Below are 17,123 nucleotides of genomic sequence, written 5' to 3'. Positions count from 1 at the left end.
GCCAGTGAGGGGGAGCTCCCCACCTCCTTAGGCAGCCCCTTCCACTGCTGAACTAGACTCCTAGAATCCTAGAGTGGGAAGGGGCCATCCAGGCCATCTAGTCCCACCCCCTGGTCAGTGCAGGGTCAGCCTCAAGCATCCAGGAGAAGGATCTGTCCAGCTGCTGCTTGAAGACCACCAGTGAGGGGGAGCTCCCCACCTCCTTAGGCAGCCCCTTCCACTGGTGAACTAGACTCCTAAAATCCTAGAGTGGGAAGGGGCCATGCAGGCCATCTAGTCCCACCCCCTGCTCAGTGCAGGATCAGCCTCAAGCATCCAGGAGAAGGATCTGTCCAGCCGCTGCTTGAAGACCACCAGTGAGGGGGAGCTCCCCACCTCCTTGGGCAGCCCATTCCCCTGCTGAACTAGACTCAGACTGTGAATCCCCCCCCCCCATATTTAGCCGATATCGTTCTACATGTAGTTTAAACCCATCCCTCTGAGTCCTCTCCTCTGCTGCCCACAGGAACCTTTCCCTGCCCTCCTCTGACAACCTTTCAAACACTTAGACTGAGTTAGGCGGTTGTTTCCTTCCCATGCAATACTTTGCCCTAATTTTGCAGTAAACCTTTTCTTAGAAGTGAAACGCACATACACCTGTCTGTGCCTTATTACTCCACCATCCTAGATTGACCTTGCTAACTAGCCAACACTTTCAAATATAATTGCGCATTTATTTCTCTGCAGAGCTGTGGAGGGTTTAACGGACGTGGGCGTGACCCCACAGGTATGTGGGGCAAGAGATTCATAGCGCAATGGACCAGTCACTGTCGCCACTTCACCAAAATCCTCTCCTTCCCACTAAAAATTTTACACTTATAGCAGAGGTGCCACCAGCATAACCGCCTGGTCCAGCCTCCAAATGCTGGCAGGGGCTCATGGGAATTGTAGTCCATGGACATCTGGAGGACCACAGGTTGACTACTCCTGCCTTTGCCAACTTGGAGCAGCTTCTGATCTGGCTGCAGCATATTTTCATAACAGGCCAACCATGTTTCTTGCGCACCGTGGCCGCTGCAGGCCATCTTATACCTGAAGCAGTCTTGGCACAAGCTAAGGAGTGGCGCATGGCCTCTGACGATAAACCCGCCACAGAGCTCGTTCCCCAGTTATGTTTTGAGCCTCGCTGCCGTAGAGGGAGGGGCTGTGCAGATTGGCTCTCCTTGCTCAACACTCAAGGGGCGTCAAGCGGGTGGGTGTACATCTACCATTGCATTAAAGGAAATTTGATCAATGCGCCAAACACGTTGACTCCAAAGTCTTCCGCTATCTCAGGACCAGATGTTCTTTGTGTGGGGTAGTGGTTAAGAGCAGTGGCCTCTAATCTGGAGAACCGAGTTTGATCCCCACTCCTCTTCCACGTGCAGCCTACTGGGTGACCTTGGGCCAGTCGCAGTTCTTTCAGAGCTCTCCCAGCCCCGCCTACCTCACAGGGTGTCTGTTGTAGGGAGAAGAAGGGAAGGCAATTATAAGCTGCTATGAGACTCATTTGCATAGTGAAAAGTGGGGTATAAAAACCAACCCTTCTTCCTTGAGAGTCAGCATGGTGTAGTGCTTAAGACCGGCAGCCTCTCATCTGGTGTACCGGGTTTGATTTCCCTGTTTGGTATGTTCCAGTTGCTACAGGGTTACCCCCACCCCTGTTCTGCAGGAGTTTGGCTCCCTCTAATGGTCAATTTGGTATTACTCAGTTTATTCCCTGCACAAAAAAATGTGCTTTAACTCTGCAGGGAGATACACCGTACATACAGTGATATAATATCCAATTAACCATCAGAGGTAGCAGAACAGAGACCCTCCCCAAGCAATAGGAACACACAAGTGCAGAAAATGGGAATACCGAAAAACTCACAGATTCAGACCGTGAAGAAAGCAGGTGCTGAAACTGGTCTCCCCAGACCCCAGAGTTCCCTCTAATCCCCCCCCTCCCTAAGTGGAGGGTACCCAAGTGGGCATGTCCACAGCTCTGCTTCCCAACCCTATTCTGCAGGATCGCGCTACTTCTGGGGTTTCTCGAAGCCTGAAGAATGGGTCAGGGGTTTCTCAGTGGTAAAAAAGTGGAGAAAGACTCTAATGAACCTTAAGAAACCATGCTGTAAAGCAGGGGTAGTCAACCTGTGGTCCTCCAGATGTCCATGGACTACAATTCCCATGAGCCCCTGCCAGCAAACGCTGGCAGGGGCTCATGGGAATTGTAGTCCATGGACATCTGGAGGACCACAGGTTAACTACCCCTGCTGTAAAGGTTCTTGCAACAGAGAATAGAAGAGATCTTTGCGAGGAAATATGATCGACACCCGCTGATGCTGAAAGGATGTCCTGAGGAGGATGGGGAAGATACATCTGCAGCCATGTTGGATATCAGGAGTTGGACTAACAGATGCAAACTGGAGCAAAGGAGGTTTGTATTAAATTTGAGGAAGACCTCCCTGACGGTGAGGGACGTTCAGGACTGGAGCCGCCTCCCTCGTGAAGCGGTAGAATCTTTGACGCTGGAGGTTTTTAAGTATCACTTGGAAATCTACTTGACTGGGATATTCCAGCTGTCGTTTCCCACACTGGCAGGGGGTTGGATCCTGGTATTCCCTTCCGATTCTGAGATGAATGCCTTTTCTGCCTTCAGATTGCAGCCAAATTATGGCGACCCCTGGGGTGTCCCAAACGTTTAGACGTGGCTTGCTATTGGCTGTCTTCTCACAACAACCCTGGAGATCCTCTGTGGGTCCAAATAATCCAAATCAGGGGTAGTCAAACTGCGGCCCTCCAGATGTCCATGGACTACAATTCCCTGAAGCCCCTGGCAGCATTCGCTGGCAGGGGCTTCTGGGAATTGTGGTCCATGGACATCTGGAGGGCCGCAGTTTGACTACCCCTGATCCAAATACTGATCAGGGCCGATGCTGCTTAGCTACTAAGATCTGATGAGACTACCAAGATCCGAGGGCTGTCTAGGCCAGGGCGAGAGTGCAAATGGATGAATCCCCTGGGCATACAGTAGAGGTTTATAATCTCTAACAACTTCTGGCCTCTTGGCTGAAAGTATTTAAGAAACCTAAACTGCCATCAAAACATCCGGCTGCCATTTTTAACTCTGGGAATTTTAAACATCAAGATGCACTTTATTCCCCGTTCCTTCCCACCAGAGAGAAAGTAGCAGCCTTTTGATATGGCTTTTAGCTTAGATTGACGTATTTTAAAGTGATTTTAATGTATTTTATATGGATATTAGAGAAAAGCCAAAAAATACAACAGGGGGCTAGCCTCTCCTCCCCAACCCCCAGCAGCCCTGCCTAGGCCTGGCAAGGCCATGGCCAGGGCTGCTTGGGGTGGGAGGAGCATGGACAGCCCCCCCCTCACAGGCCCAGGATGCAGCGTGGGGTGGAACAGCCTACCTGATTGGCCATTCGTTGGACAGATGGCCAATCAGGTAGGCAATGAGTCCTAACTCCTCCCACCACTCCAGTCGGGCTTTATTTATGTTACAGATACAGATGGAACATTGTGAGCCTCCAGGGAAGGGTAACATATAACTTTGAAAACAATTTAAAAAAATACTAATTAAACCCCCAAGAATGCAAGAAGTCTCATTCCTCACCTGGGAGATGCACCGGGAGAATAATTCATCCCACCCCACTGATGTTCCTGAGTGCATGATTTCGCACTCTTCTCTGTCCACAAACAACGACAATTTGCCCATGTGGGGAGAGGAGCATACTATGCTTGTAGGAAGAGCCATACCTGCCCTCCACACCCCTTTTGACAGAGATCCTATCAAAGGCCAGTACCCTCCTCTGGCGCACCGTCTCCTACACCGCTGGTGGACATTCTCCTAATGCACATTAAGCAGCACTTGTAGGAACTGGAGAACCAGTCGAGGTTGTTAAGCGCCCTTCGTGTAACAACAGGGAATGCAGCCCAGGTTACCAATTCCTTCCGTTACCCCCGCCACCCCACTCCCGGACATCTTGGGGCACCAATGGTGGGCTAGCAGAGAGCAGCATTCAGAGGCATGGGCCATGCCCCCCTCCCCAGTCCAAGGGTTTAAACCAGAAAAAAGGAACCGTCAGCCACACAAGCGATGTATTCCTTTCCGCCATAGCTGATACAAATGAGAATAGAAGCAGCCGGCAGGGCAAATAAACGAACACGTAAACGAGGGACCCCCAATTCCTCCACAGCTTGGTCTCCACCCTCTTCAGTCCCCAAAGAGAATCACAAAGGTCTTTCCCCCCCCCCAAGAGTCCTGAGGTGCACAAGTAGCAGAGTGCTTCGAGCTGTAACTTCAAAAGAGTAAGAGTTCGAGTTTGCCAAAAGTGAACATAGTGCAAAGCCGGACAAAAATAAATAAACAGAAGAGCGTTAGGACTTCTCGGATGCTCCGGGGGCGGGACGGCCGGTTGCTCTACGCGAGGTATATAGTGGGCTTCTCTTCCTCTCGGCCAGGGGCCCTTCCTGGCACTGCCCTCCCAAAAAGTGAGTCGGATAATTCGTTGCCGGCTGGCAGAGACGGAGAGGACAGTTCAGAAAGTCTTGCAAATGCGGTCGAAGTGGCAGGAAAGAGAGCAGACGTGATATTTAGATGGCCACACAAAGTGAATTTTGCACACAGCCACTTTGATGTGCTACGTTCCACACCATTCCAGACAAGAGCCCCCAACGTGGTTTTTAATGGCCTGGAAGGCTAAAGTGTTCTCCTACAGGTTTCTCAGTTTGGGGAAGCTGGTTGTCAGGTTGGTGTCCTTTTGGCTCGTCTTTTAACATTTGTATATGCCAAGGGGGGCCAAACGTTGGCTCTCCAGATGTCCATGGACTACAATTCCCATGAGCCCTGCCAGAAGTGCCTGTCTGTCCTCTAACATAGGGTGCACCAATCAAACCGTAAACCAAAGGATAAATGGACACAAATCTAACACCAGGAATCACAACACAGAAAAACCTATAGAGAACACTTTCCATCTTCCAGGACATTCAGTGGGGGATTGCAAAGTAGCTGTTTTATTGCAAAGGAAATTCAGAAAAAGACTAGAACAGGAGATTGCTGAGTTACAAGTTCAGGACAATGGACCCCCCCCAGGGCTTAACACAGATATTGGCTTCTTATCTCACTACATATGATGATATAATTCAGTTCTTATATCTGTTTGAAAGCTTTTTTATTATGCTGTACACTAACTTGTTGCTATTCCCAGGTCTTACCGATCGCCTTACTCCAAGTTGTATTTATTGCTCAGTTACTTATGCATTTGGACTTGAATTAGCCCTTTCTGGCAACACCCTGCCTACTCTCTACCTATGGGTACCGGTTGGTGACTTCTGTTTCAATGAATGTGAAGAGGTGTGCATGCTCCAAAAAGCTTATACCCAGAATAAAACTTCTGTAGGTCTTAATGGTACACTCGATTCAGAATTTGTCCTGGAAACGCAAGTACAGCTTAACTGTAAAAATACCCTGAACCCTGTGTCTGGGAGAGACTGTTTTCTGCCTTGGAATTTTAATGAATTAATGAATGAAGCAAGTAGAGCCAGTTATACAAGGGTAAAGAAAAATAATCTGCATTTGTCAAAGACGCTGATTTTGGTACTTGGCCTACAAGCACCTAATGACCAAACTGATGGCCCCAGTGGGAGGGCTTCTGAGTCCGGGCCCTGCTGGTGGGCCTCCTGATGACCCCTGGGTTTGAGCGACTGTGTGACACAGAGTGTTGGGCTGGAGGGGCCATAGGGCTGATCCAACATGGCTTCTCTCATGTTCTTATGTTCTTAACTATGTTTTTAAATGCTGGGAAAGCCCTGGGTACCAGCGGGGATGTAGAGCGCTGCCCTGCCGTACAAACACTATGAAACCAATCATTTTGCTGTCTGTGGGATGGAGGAAATACGTATCCCCCCTCAAGTATCTGTCCAATCCACCTCTTTGGCCACATCGCCCACGAAACCCGTGAGAGCTCCCCTCCCCCACCACAGCTAAGCATCCGCCATGCGTTCCTTTCCTCCCAGGTCCCCCCCAGAACTAGACAACCAGCCTGGAAAGATCTCTGCTTTTAGATGGGGGACGGATCCTGCAAAGCAATGGAGGAGGTGCTGGTTGGGGCCACCTGGACAACACCGTCTGTTCAGCCCGCCAGGCTTCCAGGGTCTTACTCAGAAGCAGCAGTGACTGCGACTCCCAGAATGCCGTGTTCCGAGGTCGTTTGCATAAATCAAGATGGAGCGAGTCGCGCAGGTGAGCTCCAAAATAAATAGACACCTACATAAAGAACTCCTTAGAAAACAAGACATTTCCAGTGCCTGTCCGTGGAACTTACAATCAGTGGCCAAGCGAAACGCCGGCCATTTCCGTTCTCCCGGGGAAAGCGTGTGCGTGATGCGTCTGGCTGGGCGGGAGGGAGGGAGGAGTCACGGTGGGGAGCAGGAGCTGCCGGAGCCCCCGACGGAGCGGCAGCTGATCTTGCGGATGGAGTGCAGAGCGACCGTGCAGCAGCCCCGCAGGAGGGAGCTGATGTTGTAGATGGGCTGCCCTTGCCTCCTCTGTGCGCGGCACAGCCAGGCCACCGTAGGCACCGCCGGCACCACCACGGCCAACAGATCCACAATGAAGTGGCGGCTCCAGTAGCTTTTGGGCTCTACCGCCGCAGCCGCCCCCCCTTCTAGGCCGGGGTCAGCGGCCTCTTCGTCCGGGGCGCACACCACGCTGACGGACGGACTCGCAGCCGACGGCTGGTGCACAGCTGGATTGTTGTGGTCTACAGACCTCGGGGACCCTGACCCCCCGTCAGGATCCTCGGCACAATCTCCGGCAGTGACCACCACGGCGGAGTCGGGACTGGCGGCGGCCAAATCCATGCCTTCGTCGGGGCAGTTTCGGACGCGGGCCTCCGAGAAATTTGGCTCGGCCCCATCCTCCGTTTTGGGCACCCACACCGACGTGGGATTGGCCGAGCTGCACGCCTGGGACTTCATGACCTTCTCCAGGATAGTGTCGAGATCCGGCTGGTAATGCACAAAGTCCGTCTGTATGGCTTGCTCTTGCATGCAGGTGGCTTGGACTGCAGCCTCCACGCTGTGCTGAGACCCCATGAGTTTCTCGTACGTGGAGCTGGTCGGCATCCGGGAGCCCAAAGTGGAGGAGGCCTGAAGGGAGGTCTCGTCCGCCCCGCATTCCACCCCGGAGGAAAACAGGCTGCTCTGCTCCAGGAAGTCCGTTCGGCTCAGGGTGTCGTCGGCAGCCACGAAGCCACTGTCCACCATCTCGTCCACCGAGATGGTCTGGGAGCCACCCACGTTCCTGTCGGCCGCCCCCTGGTCGCTCAGCTTGGTGTAGGTGGAGCTGCGCGTGAGCGAGCGAGCCGGGGAGCCCCCGGTGGACTCCGCAGCCCCCTCCTCTTTGACCGTCCCGTCCTGCGCGACTTCCATGGTGTGCAAGAGAGTCTCCAGTTTCTTGTTCTGAATGTTGATGTCCACAAAGTACTTCTGGAGGCCCTTGTCCTTCTCGATGAGGTTGCTCTTGACCGTGTCGATCACCTGCTTCAGCTGCTTGATCTCCTTCCGCGCCTCCTTCAGGGCCAGCTGGGCCTCCACCCGGTGGCACTCTTCCTCGATCCAGTCCTCCTGCATACGCGAGAGCTGTGTCTTCAGGTCATCGATCTCGGAGTCTCTGCAACACGGAGCAAAGCCAGCCTCACAAGCAGAACGCAACACTGGCGGAGTTCCAATATGCAAAGAGAAGCGATGCATCTGGCCGCTTCAGAGAATAAAGTATCATGGAATCCTAGAGTGGGAAGGGACCTCCTGGGTCATCTAGTCCAACCCCCTGCACTATGCAGGGCACTCACAACCCTATCGGGTTGTGAGTGTCCTGCATAGTGCAGGGGGTTGGACTAGATGACCCAGGAGGTCCCTTCCAACCCCAGGATTCTAACCCTCTTGCTCCTCCACTGTCACCTGCCACCCCCTTGAGCCTTCACAGAATCAGCCTCTCCGTCAGATGGCTCTCCAGCCTCTGTTTTAAAATCTCTGTTTAAAAAACTTAAATTGAATCATAATTGGATGCCATTCCGGCTGATAAAAAGACAAAGAAAAGCAGACTGAAAGGACAGTGGGCAAGAGAGAACAACTCTGCTCCATCCTCCACATGGCAGCCTTTTAAATACTGGAAGATGGTTATCAGATCCCCTCTCAGTCGTCTCCTCTCCAGGCTAAACAGACCAAGCTCCCCCAACCTTTCCTCCTACGTCTTGGTCTCCAAACCCCTCACCCTCTTTGTTGCCCTCCTCTGGACACGCTCCAGTTTGTCTCCATCCCTCTTCAACTGGGGTGCCCAAAACTGAACACAGCACTCCAAGGGAGGCCGAATGAGAGTAGTTTTATTAGATTTATAAACAAACCCTCCCTAATAGGCTCAAGGTGGCGTACAAGATTTTAAAGTTCTCCATAAATATAAACTGTGATAAAATAATTAAAAACGTGAGAATCAAAAAGCTATAACCTGGAGTACCCCTGGGGTCTCACCTGTTAGGCCTTGTTCGTATTCCTATGTCTTCTGGCCATCTATGTTGTTATGTTCTGGAGGGGGGGGGATTCTGGAGGGGGGAGGCCCCATGCTTTTGTTTGTCTGTCCTAGCCTTAAATGTTCTTCTGGGGGTGTATTGGGAGAGGTGGTCCCTCAGATTCGCAGGGTCCAGACTGCATAAGCCTTAGCTTGTTCCGGAATTCATGAGAGAGAGAGAGAGCTAGCTGTCTAACTGTTCTTCATTCATTCCGTCTGCTCTGGAGGCAAGCATCCCTCTCCAACTGGGGTGCCCAAAACTGAACACAGGACTCCAAGTGAGGCCAAACCAGAGCAGAATAAAGCGGTACCATCACCTCCCGTGATCTGGACATGATACTTCTTTTGATACACCCCGGAATAAACTGAGGAGCTACATCCAAAGTGCTTCTTGTGGCTGCAAGATGCTGGACTCCTCATGTCCAACACCCCGTATCTAAGGCGCAGGGGCCTCAGACACCCCTCCCCCAAACCCGAATCGATCAGACGCTGACCTGTCTTGCAGTCTCTCCTGGGAGTCCTTCAGCCGGGCCCTCAGGTGCCGGATGCAGACCTCCTTCTGCTGGAGCGGCGTCAAGTACTGCTCCGGGGTCGGGGGCTTGATGCCATGGTTGTCGCTGCACAACAGATACTTGACCGGGCGCCTGGAAAGAACAGGAAGAGCCATTGATGCAGCCCCTCGCAAGAACCCTCCCAGTGCTCCTTTCGTCAAAGGTCAGAGCTGGGGTCCCCAACAAGGCCCCTGTGGGCACCTGCCGACACCATTCCTGATGCCCACCAAATGTTTTAAGAATGTGGGTGTGACTCATGGGGCTGTTGATCAGCTGTGTAAATTCAAATAACATTTTGTCACTAGCTCTCATCTCTCATGGCTTTGTTCTCTTGTTCCCTCCTCTTCCTCCTTGCATTTAAAAAAAAAAACGACTCCTCTTATACCTCCTGCACCTGGGCTGCCTTTGTGTGTGGCTCTGCCTCTCATGGGGGCTATTTTGTGGTTGTGGTTGCAACCGCCATCTTGTGTCAGAATTCCAGCGAAGCCTGCAGGCTAATAAAAAGGGAGGACCCCCCCCGGGTGACAGAGCAGGACAGATTCACAAGCTGCTCCTGCAGCCCTTGGAATATTGCTGGGGGAAGCTGGCCAGGAGAAGTGGAACAACAGGTGATGACTGTTTTTGCTGACATCCATCTCTGGTTAGCTATACTTCTGCTGTTCCTCTAATCCAGGTTTTCTCAACCAGGGTTTTGTGAATGGGTGGGAGTTGATTTTTAATGTATTTTTTAAAAAAAATATTAAACTCTTTTATAAATTGGAAGTGGGCCATAGTTCTCTGATCCACGTAGAGCTCCCCTGCCTCGGAAACGCTAACAGGAGTGCAAAGGGAAAACCCAGTGGGGTGGACCCCTGCAGTATCTCATCCTTCCCATAGCTCAGGAGCTGGGGCTGTGGGAGACCCCAAAGGAGAGGCCTCAGGTGTGGAAGGGGCAGCACCACCTTACCAGGTTGGTCCCATGTGCCTGGCCTAGCATTTTCTGTGAGCTTCACCAAGGTTCCCATCCCAGCACCCTGCAACAATTGAGGAGACCATTCATTTGTTTTTTAAGTCGTGCCTTTAGCTCTGGGTGAAAATGCAGTGAAGAGAGAGGCACGGGTGGCGACAGACGAAGAAATACAGCAATGGCTGGGCAAGCGGAAGGGAATCCCATCCACACAGAAGACAAGGACAAACCTGGACCCTGCCACAGTATCTTTCCTTCCACACAGTGAACTGCAAAACCCCAGAGAATCCTCCCTCTTCGGTGTCCAGCGAGGCAGAAAGTGGGAACTCAGAAACAGCAGGAAAAAAGATGATTGGTGGGGCAGGGCACATTTTTGGGTGGGGCAAAACAAAGAGCGAGCTCCTGCTCCCCCCCCCCCATGTTGTCCATCTTTCAGATGCTTCTGGGCTGATTCTGCACTTAATTTGTTTATTCCGTTTGGATCCTGCTGAATTCAGATTGATTTGAACTCGGGTCTTCCTCTATCCCGACCCCCCCAATTGAGACTGAAAAGTGTTCTGCACATGATTAGGGAAGCTCAGAATGAGCAGGGGGTTGGACTAGATGGCCTGTACGGCCCCTTCCCACTCTATGAGTCTATGATTCTATGAAGGGGGGAGGGGATTGGAGACAGCAGAGGAGGGTGGATAAATCCAAGAGGCAAATCTCTGCTGAGGGAAGTTACGGCTTCTGGAGGTTCTGCCGAGAGAAGTTAGGACTTCCCCTTTAAGGGAAGCCTCGCAGCCTGGGAACGAGGAAGCCTTTGAACTGATGCCCCAGCCAATCAGGGCTTTTCTGCAGTGTTGGAGGCTCGAGGCAGTAAGTTAGTTCGGGACAAGCATAGAACTGCACATTTACTCATGCCAGTTTTTCAAATATTGAGGGTTATATCCACTCCAGGATATCACGGGGTCACTCCGGATCAATCCTGCTTGTTGCAGAGGGAAAATTTTAATGGCCCCAAATCAAAATGGAAATTGCCTTCAGTGTAGACAGCAGGGACTGAATCGACCTGGGGTTGGAATAAAAGCTCCGTGCAGACTCAGCCCTGAACTCTGGCTCTTTTCTCCTGCTGCAGGCAGAGACTAAGAGGGTGACCCACCTTGATTGGGTGGGGTGTGTTTCTAAGCCCAGGGGTGCCCCCTGGTGCCACTCTACCTCTACAGGTTCCCAGGTTACCTTGGGGTGGGGCTGCTGTCGCTGCCCTTGCAGGAGCCGGAGTTACTGCTGCTGCTGAGCGAGGAGGTGCCGTAGGTGTCCCGCATACTCACGGGCGGGGAGGGGCGCCTGGGGGCGGGAAGAAGAGGCTGTTTCTCAGTCGGAGGGGCGGGGGCCGCTGCAGGCGTAAAGAACGAAGCAAAGCCACTCCTTCCGTACAACTCACGACTTCACACAGCCAGCGGGACACAAGAGAGACACACAAGGACACAAGGCGGGAAGGGGAGAGAAAAGAAAGGACAAGAACAGACAAGCAGGGTTCAAAATGGGGCACGGCCAAAGCAGCTTCCGCAAAGCAATCAGGGAAGCAGCAACAAAGGCAGGCCTGATGGAGGGGGGCGCTGGAAGACCCCGAGCCCGACCAGGCCACCGAGCGGGAGTTCTTGAGGTCCGCCCCCCACCCCTCTTTCTATGTCTTAGAATAAGAAGAAGCAGAAAAGTTGGTTCTTAAATGCCGCTTTTCTCTACTCGAAGGAGTCTCAAAGCGGCTTCCATTCGCCTTCCCTTTCCTCTCCCCACAACAGACGCCCTGTGAGGGAGGGGAGGCTGACAGAGCCCTGATATTACTGAAGAAGAAGAAGAGTTGGTTCTTATATGCCGCTTTTCTCCACCCGAAGGAGTCTCAAAGCGGCTTCCATTCGCCTTCCCTTCCTCTCCCCACAACAGACACCTGTGAGGGAGGGGAGGCTGAGGGAGCCCTGAGATTACTGAAGAAGAAGAAGAGTTGGTTCTTATATGCCCCTTTTCTCTACCCGAAGGAGTCTCAGAGCGGCTTCCAGTCGCCTTCCCTTTCCTCTCCCTACAACAGACACCCTGTGAGGGAGGGAAGGCTGAGACAACACTGAGATTAGTGAAGAAGAAGAAGAAGAGTTGGTTCTTAAATGCTGCTTTTCTCCACCCGAAGGAGTCTCAGAAATAGGAACAGAGAGAGTTTCCTGGTTTCCAAAAACTAACCTGGCAACCACTGGATAACAGGTGAGCCAGCCCTTCCTCCTGGAACAGATTCTGTCCCTGCAGCAGGGAAGGCTTGCCTCGTAGGCAGAGGAGCAGACCCCAGAAATAAGTCAGTCTCTCCGGACGGGTGGGTCAACGGCCTGGCTTGGACCTGAGGGGGCTGCGCAGCGGACTAGGCAGAAAGCTTCCCAGAGCCAGCGACAGATTATCCCCTCTGTTGAGGGAGCTGATGCTCCAGTTCCTCCCTTGGACAAAAGCAGAACTGAATGGCAAAATCCCGACTCCAGTAACTGCTGGTGGGGCAGGCGGCGCATGCATCAGAAGGCAACTGTGCTAAAGTGAGAGGCATGGGCATGCAGCACCGGACTGTAGTGACCACCAGAGAGTACTCTCCCCTCCCTGCTGGGGGTCCGTGGGCAGACCTGTGCACCATCGAGTCTTCCAAAAGGGAAGAGAGATTCCTCCAGAACAGGGGTAGTCAAACTGCGGCCCTCCAGATGTCCATGGACTACAATTCCCAGGAGCCCCCTGCCAGCGAATGCTGGCAGGGGGCTCCTGGGAATTGTAGTCCATGGACATCTGGAGGGCCGCAGTTTGACTACCCCTGCTCCAGAGTGTCCCTCTTCTCTGCAGGAAGGCCGTTTCGTGACCTGCGCAGGAGACGGGGCAGAGGATGTCTTTGGTGCCAGTCTGTGGCACTGAGGGCTGCAAGAAGCTCCGGGTCATCTGCAGGGGGGTCAGGGGAACATTCAGTGGCATTCACCTTCGGGATCCCGTGGAGGGTCGTCGGCTGCCCGGCAGGGACATAGCAATGGAACAGCAGGGCCTTGGGGTGGAGCCGGCCCCCCCTGGAAAGAAAGAAAGAAAGAAAGAAAGAAAGAAAGAAAGAAAGAAAGAAAGAAAGAAAGAAAGAAAGAAAGAAAGAAAGAAAGAAAGAAAGAAAGAAAGAAAGAAGTCAATGAGGCAATCCCTAGAATCGAGCTTTCAGTTTTCCGTGCCATTTTGGCCGCTGAAATACTGGTGCTGCAGAACGCTCCCTTCTTGGCTTGGTTTTAAAGTTTGGTTAAGAAGAAGAATAGATGGTTTTTAATGCTCTGCTTTTCACCCCCCAAAGGAGTCACAAAGCAGTTTACAAACCCCCTTCCCTTCCTCTCCACACAACAGACACCCTGTGAGGTAGGCGGGGCTGGAGAGAGCTCTGGGAGAACAGCTCTAAGAGAACTGCGACTGGCCCAAGGTCACCCAGCTAGCTGCGTGTGGAAAGGGGGGGGGAATCAAACCCGGTTCTCCAGTTAAGACGATCAGGAACGAGGTGATAAGAACATAATAACATAAGAGAAGCCACGTTGGATCAGGCCAATGGCCTGCCCAGTCCGTCACTCTGTGTCACGCAGTAGCCCAAACTCAGAAGCCATCAGGGGGTCCAGCCGCAGGGCCAGAAGCCCTCCCATTGTTGACCCCCCAAGCCCCAAGTTGGCAGAGCACCCCTGTCCCAGGCAGACTGTTCCACCCACACCTTGGGGCTAATAGCCGTTGCTGTACTTCTGTCCCATATAAGAACACAAGAGCAACCATACTGGATCAGGCCAGCGGCCCCTCCAGTCCAACATAGTGCGTTGTGGCTAATGGCCAGTGGTGGACCCCTGCCCCAGATCTTTCTCCAGCCCCCTCTCAGTGCTGTCTGTGCTTGCAGCTGCCCCCACTTCCTGCAGCAGTGGGTCCCATGGGTTAACAACTGTTTGGGTGAAAAAGTGAAGTGAAAGACCTCTGCCTGAGACCCTGGAGAGCGGCTGCCGGTCTGAGCATGCAAGACTCGCCTTGGTAGACCAAGGGCCTGATCCAGCAGAAGGCAGCTTCACGTGCGCCCCCTCATTTAATGCTCCCTCCTCCCCCTCTTTCCAGCTCGCTGGACGGCTGCTGTGTCAGCATCTGGTGAAGGAGACCGGAAAGTCGATTCTACTTCGCAAGTGGTTTACTAATCAGCCCGGCCTTCCCAGCCGTCGTTCGCGTCCTCTACACCAGGGGTAGTCAACCTGTGGTCCTCCAGATGTCCATGGACTACAATTCCCATGAGCCCCTGCCAGCGTTAGCTGGCAGGGGCTCATGGGAATTGAAGTCCATGGACATCTGGAGGACCACAGGTTGACTACCCCTGCTCTACGCCCTTCGTTATGCTGTCACTTGGAGGGGAATCCTCCGAAATATTGCCTGGGCCTGACTTGCTTCTCTCCTCCATCTGCACCGCTTCCAAGAACGAACATGCTTATTAGAGCTCAGATCCTGATGCCCTCCGGAGACAAGGGGCTGGGGTGAAAGTTATGTCCTGTCGGGCAGCCTGTGGCGTGCTGAAGGATCGTGAGCCCGTGTCTGCAACCCTCTCCACTCAGGACCCTTTAACTCCCCACTGGGAGTGTGGATGCACACGGGGCAGAGGGCAGCCGTGTAGATAGGAGAGCTGGATTCAAATCCAGCAGTCCTTTGAAGGCCAAGAAGATTTTCAGGATAGAGGCGGGTTACGTTTTGCATTGTGCCGCTGTTTCCTGAGTCCCCTCTTTGCAAGATCTATAGTGCTCCTGATTCGACAGCTTCTGAAGAATAGCCCACAAGGGGGATCAAAGAAGAGACGTATTTATTCGTTTGTTTGTTTAAGAATTTATATCCTGTCCTATCTTTGGAAACTCAGGACGGGTTACAGTAATAGCAAATGCACAGATATGTCACAAATACAAAATCAACCTTAAATTAAACAGTAAAACGCTGGATTAAATATAATAATAATAATAATAATAATAATAATAATAATAATAATAATAATAATAATAATAATAAGAAGAAGAAGAAGAAGAAGAAGAAGGAGAAGGAGAAGGAGAAGGAGAAGGAGAAGGAGAAGGAGAAGGAGAAGGAGAAGGAGAAGGAGAAGGAGAAGGAGAAGGAGAAGGAGAAGGAGAAGGAGAAGGAGAAGGAGAAGGAGAAGGAGAAGGAGAAGGAGAAGGAGAAGGAGAAGGAGAAGGAGAAGGAGAAGGAGAAGGAGAAGGAGAAGGAGAAGGAGAAGAAGAAGAAGAAGAAGAAGAAGAAGAAGGTGGTTCTCCGGAATAGAAGCTGCCACTCTTTAACTTCCACAACACGCTGGTTATCGGGCACCACTGTGACTCTAGAAACATAGAATCATAGAATCCTAGAATCATAGAGTTGGAAGGGGCCATACAGGCCATCTAGTCCAACCCCCTGCTCTACGCAGGATCAGCCCTAAGCATCCTAAAGCATCCAAGAAAAGTGTGTATCCAACCTTTGCTTGAAGACTGCCAGTGAGGGGGAGCTCACCACCTCCTCAAGGAGTCTCAAAGCAGTTTCCAATTGCCTTCCCTTTCCTCTCCCCACAACAGACACCCTGTGAGGGAGGGGAGGCTGAGAAAGCCCTGATATTACTTAAGAAGAAGAGCTGGTTCTTATATGCTGCTTTTCTCTACCAGAAGGAGTCTCAAAGCAGCTTACAATCCCCTTCTTCCCTTTCCTCTCCCAACAACAGACACCCTGTGAGGGAGGTGAGTCTGAGAGAGCTATAACAAAACTGCTGTCAGAACAGCTTTTTCAGTGCTGTGGTGAGCCCAAGGTCACCCAGCTGGCTGCATGTGGGGGAGCGGGGAAACAAACCCGGCTCACCAGATTAGAAGTCCGCACTCCTAACCACTACACCAGGGGTAGTCAAACTGCGGCCCTCCAGATGTCCATGGACTACAATTCCCATGAGCCCCCTGCCAGCGAATGCTGGCAGGGGGCTTCTGGGAATTGTAGTCCATGGACATCTGGAGGGCCGCAGTTTGACTACCCCTGCACTACACGAAGCTGAATATTAAAATATTAAAATTGCCCATAGTGGTCAATCTCTCCTGTGGAGCCTGTGGGAGGGCTTTGCAGAAAATTCTCCCTAAAGGTTTCAGCCCAGCAGAGTCGGACAGAGAGGCCAGTGGTTTCTGAGCTCTGTCTTGCAAGCCCTGCGGAGCTGTCAAAGGTCCCGCAGGGCTCTGATCGCATTTGGCAGAGCATCCCACCAGGCCGGGGCCAAGGCCAAGAAAGCCCTGGCCCTGGTTAAGGCCAGTCTGATCTCCTTGGGGCTAAATATGTATTTAGCACATTTAGATCAAGAACCTCCTTATATGTTCAAAGAATTGAACATGAGTCAGCAGTGTGACTAAGTGGCTAAAAAGGCAAATAGGATTTTGGGCTTTATCAAAGTGAGAATCATGTCCAGATCACGGGAGGTGATGGTGCCGCTTTACTCTGCTCTGGTTCGGCCTCACTCGGAGTCCTGTGTTCAGTTTTGGGCACCCCAGTGGAAGAGGGATGTAGACAAACTGGAGCGTGTCCAGAGGAGGGCAACAAAGATGGTGAGGGGTTTGGAGACCAAGATGTATGAAGAAAGGTTGGGGGAGCTTGGTCTGTTTAGCCTGGAGAGGAGACGACTGAGAGGGGATCTGATAACCATCTTCAAGTATTTAAAAGGCTGCCATATAGTGGATGGAGCAGAATTGTTCTCTCTTGCCCCAGAGCCAATGGGATGAAATTAATGCAAAAGAAATTCCATCTAAACATCCGGAAGAAGTTCCTGAGAGTTAGAGTGGTTCCTCAGTGGAACAGGCTTCCTCGGGAGGTGGTGGGTTCTCCATCTTTGGAAATCTTTAAGCAGAGGCTGGAGAGCCATCTGATGGAGAGGCTGATTCTGTGAAGGATCAAGGGGGTGGCAGGTTACAGTAGATGAGCGATTGGGATGTGAGTGTCCTGCATAGTGCAGGGGGTTGGACTAGATGACCCAGGAGGTCCCTTCCAACTCTAT

At 52.1% G+C, this 17,123-nt stretch overlaps 1 protein-coding gene across 4 annotated transcripts in view; it reads right to left on the bottom strand.

Moving 5' to 3' along the window:
- Positions 1-2,864: 2,864 nt before the first annotated feature.
- Positions 2,865-17,123, bottom strand: part of SNPH (syntaphilin) — a 71,950-nt gene continuing 57,691 nt past the window's right edge. For 2 of the 4 annotated variants that reach the window (XM_077335993.1, XM_077335994.1), the window contains 4 exons: positions 13,056-13,140; positions 11,300-11,506; positions 9,079-9,228; positions 2,865-7,693 (listed from right to left, as the gene is read on the bottom strand). In XM_077335993.1, the coding sequence (XP_077192108.1) occupies positions 6,436-7,693; positions 9,079-9,228; positions 11,300-11,506; positions 13,056-13,140 (1,700 nt within the window). In that variant the 3' untranslated portion in view covers positions 2,865-6,435. The remainder of the gene's footprint in view (positions 7,694-9,078; positions 9,229-11,299; positions 11,507-13,055; positions 13,141-17,123) is intronic. The other 2 variants (XM_077335995.1, XM_077335992.1) reach the window with 2 other exon arrangements.

The sequence above is a fragment of the Paroedura picta genome, chromosome 4 (assembly GCF_049243985.1).
Source record: "Paroedura picta isolate Pp20150507F chromosome 4, Ppicta_v3.0, whole genome shotgun sequence".
In the NCBI taxonomy this organism is placed as follows: domain Eukaryota; kingdom Metazoa; phylum Chordata; class Lepidosauria; order Squamata; family Gekkonidae; genus Paroedura; species Paroedura picta.
This window is presented reverse-complemented; position numbering and strand designations above follow the sequence as displayed.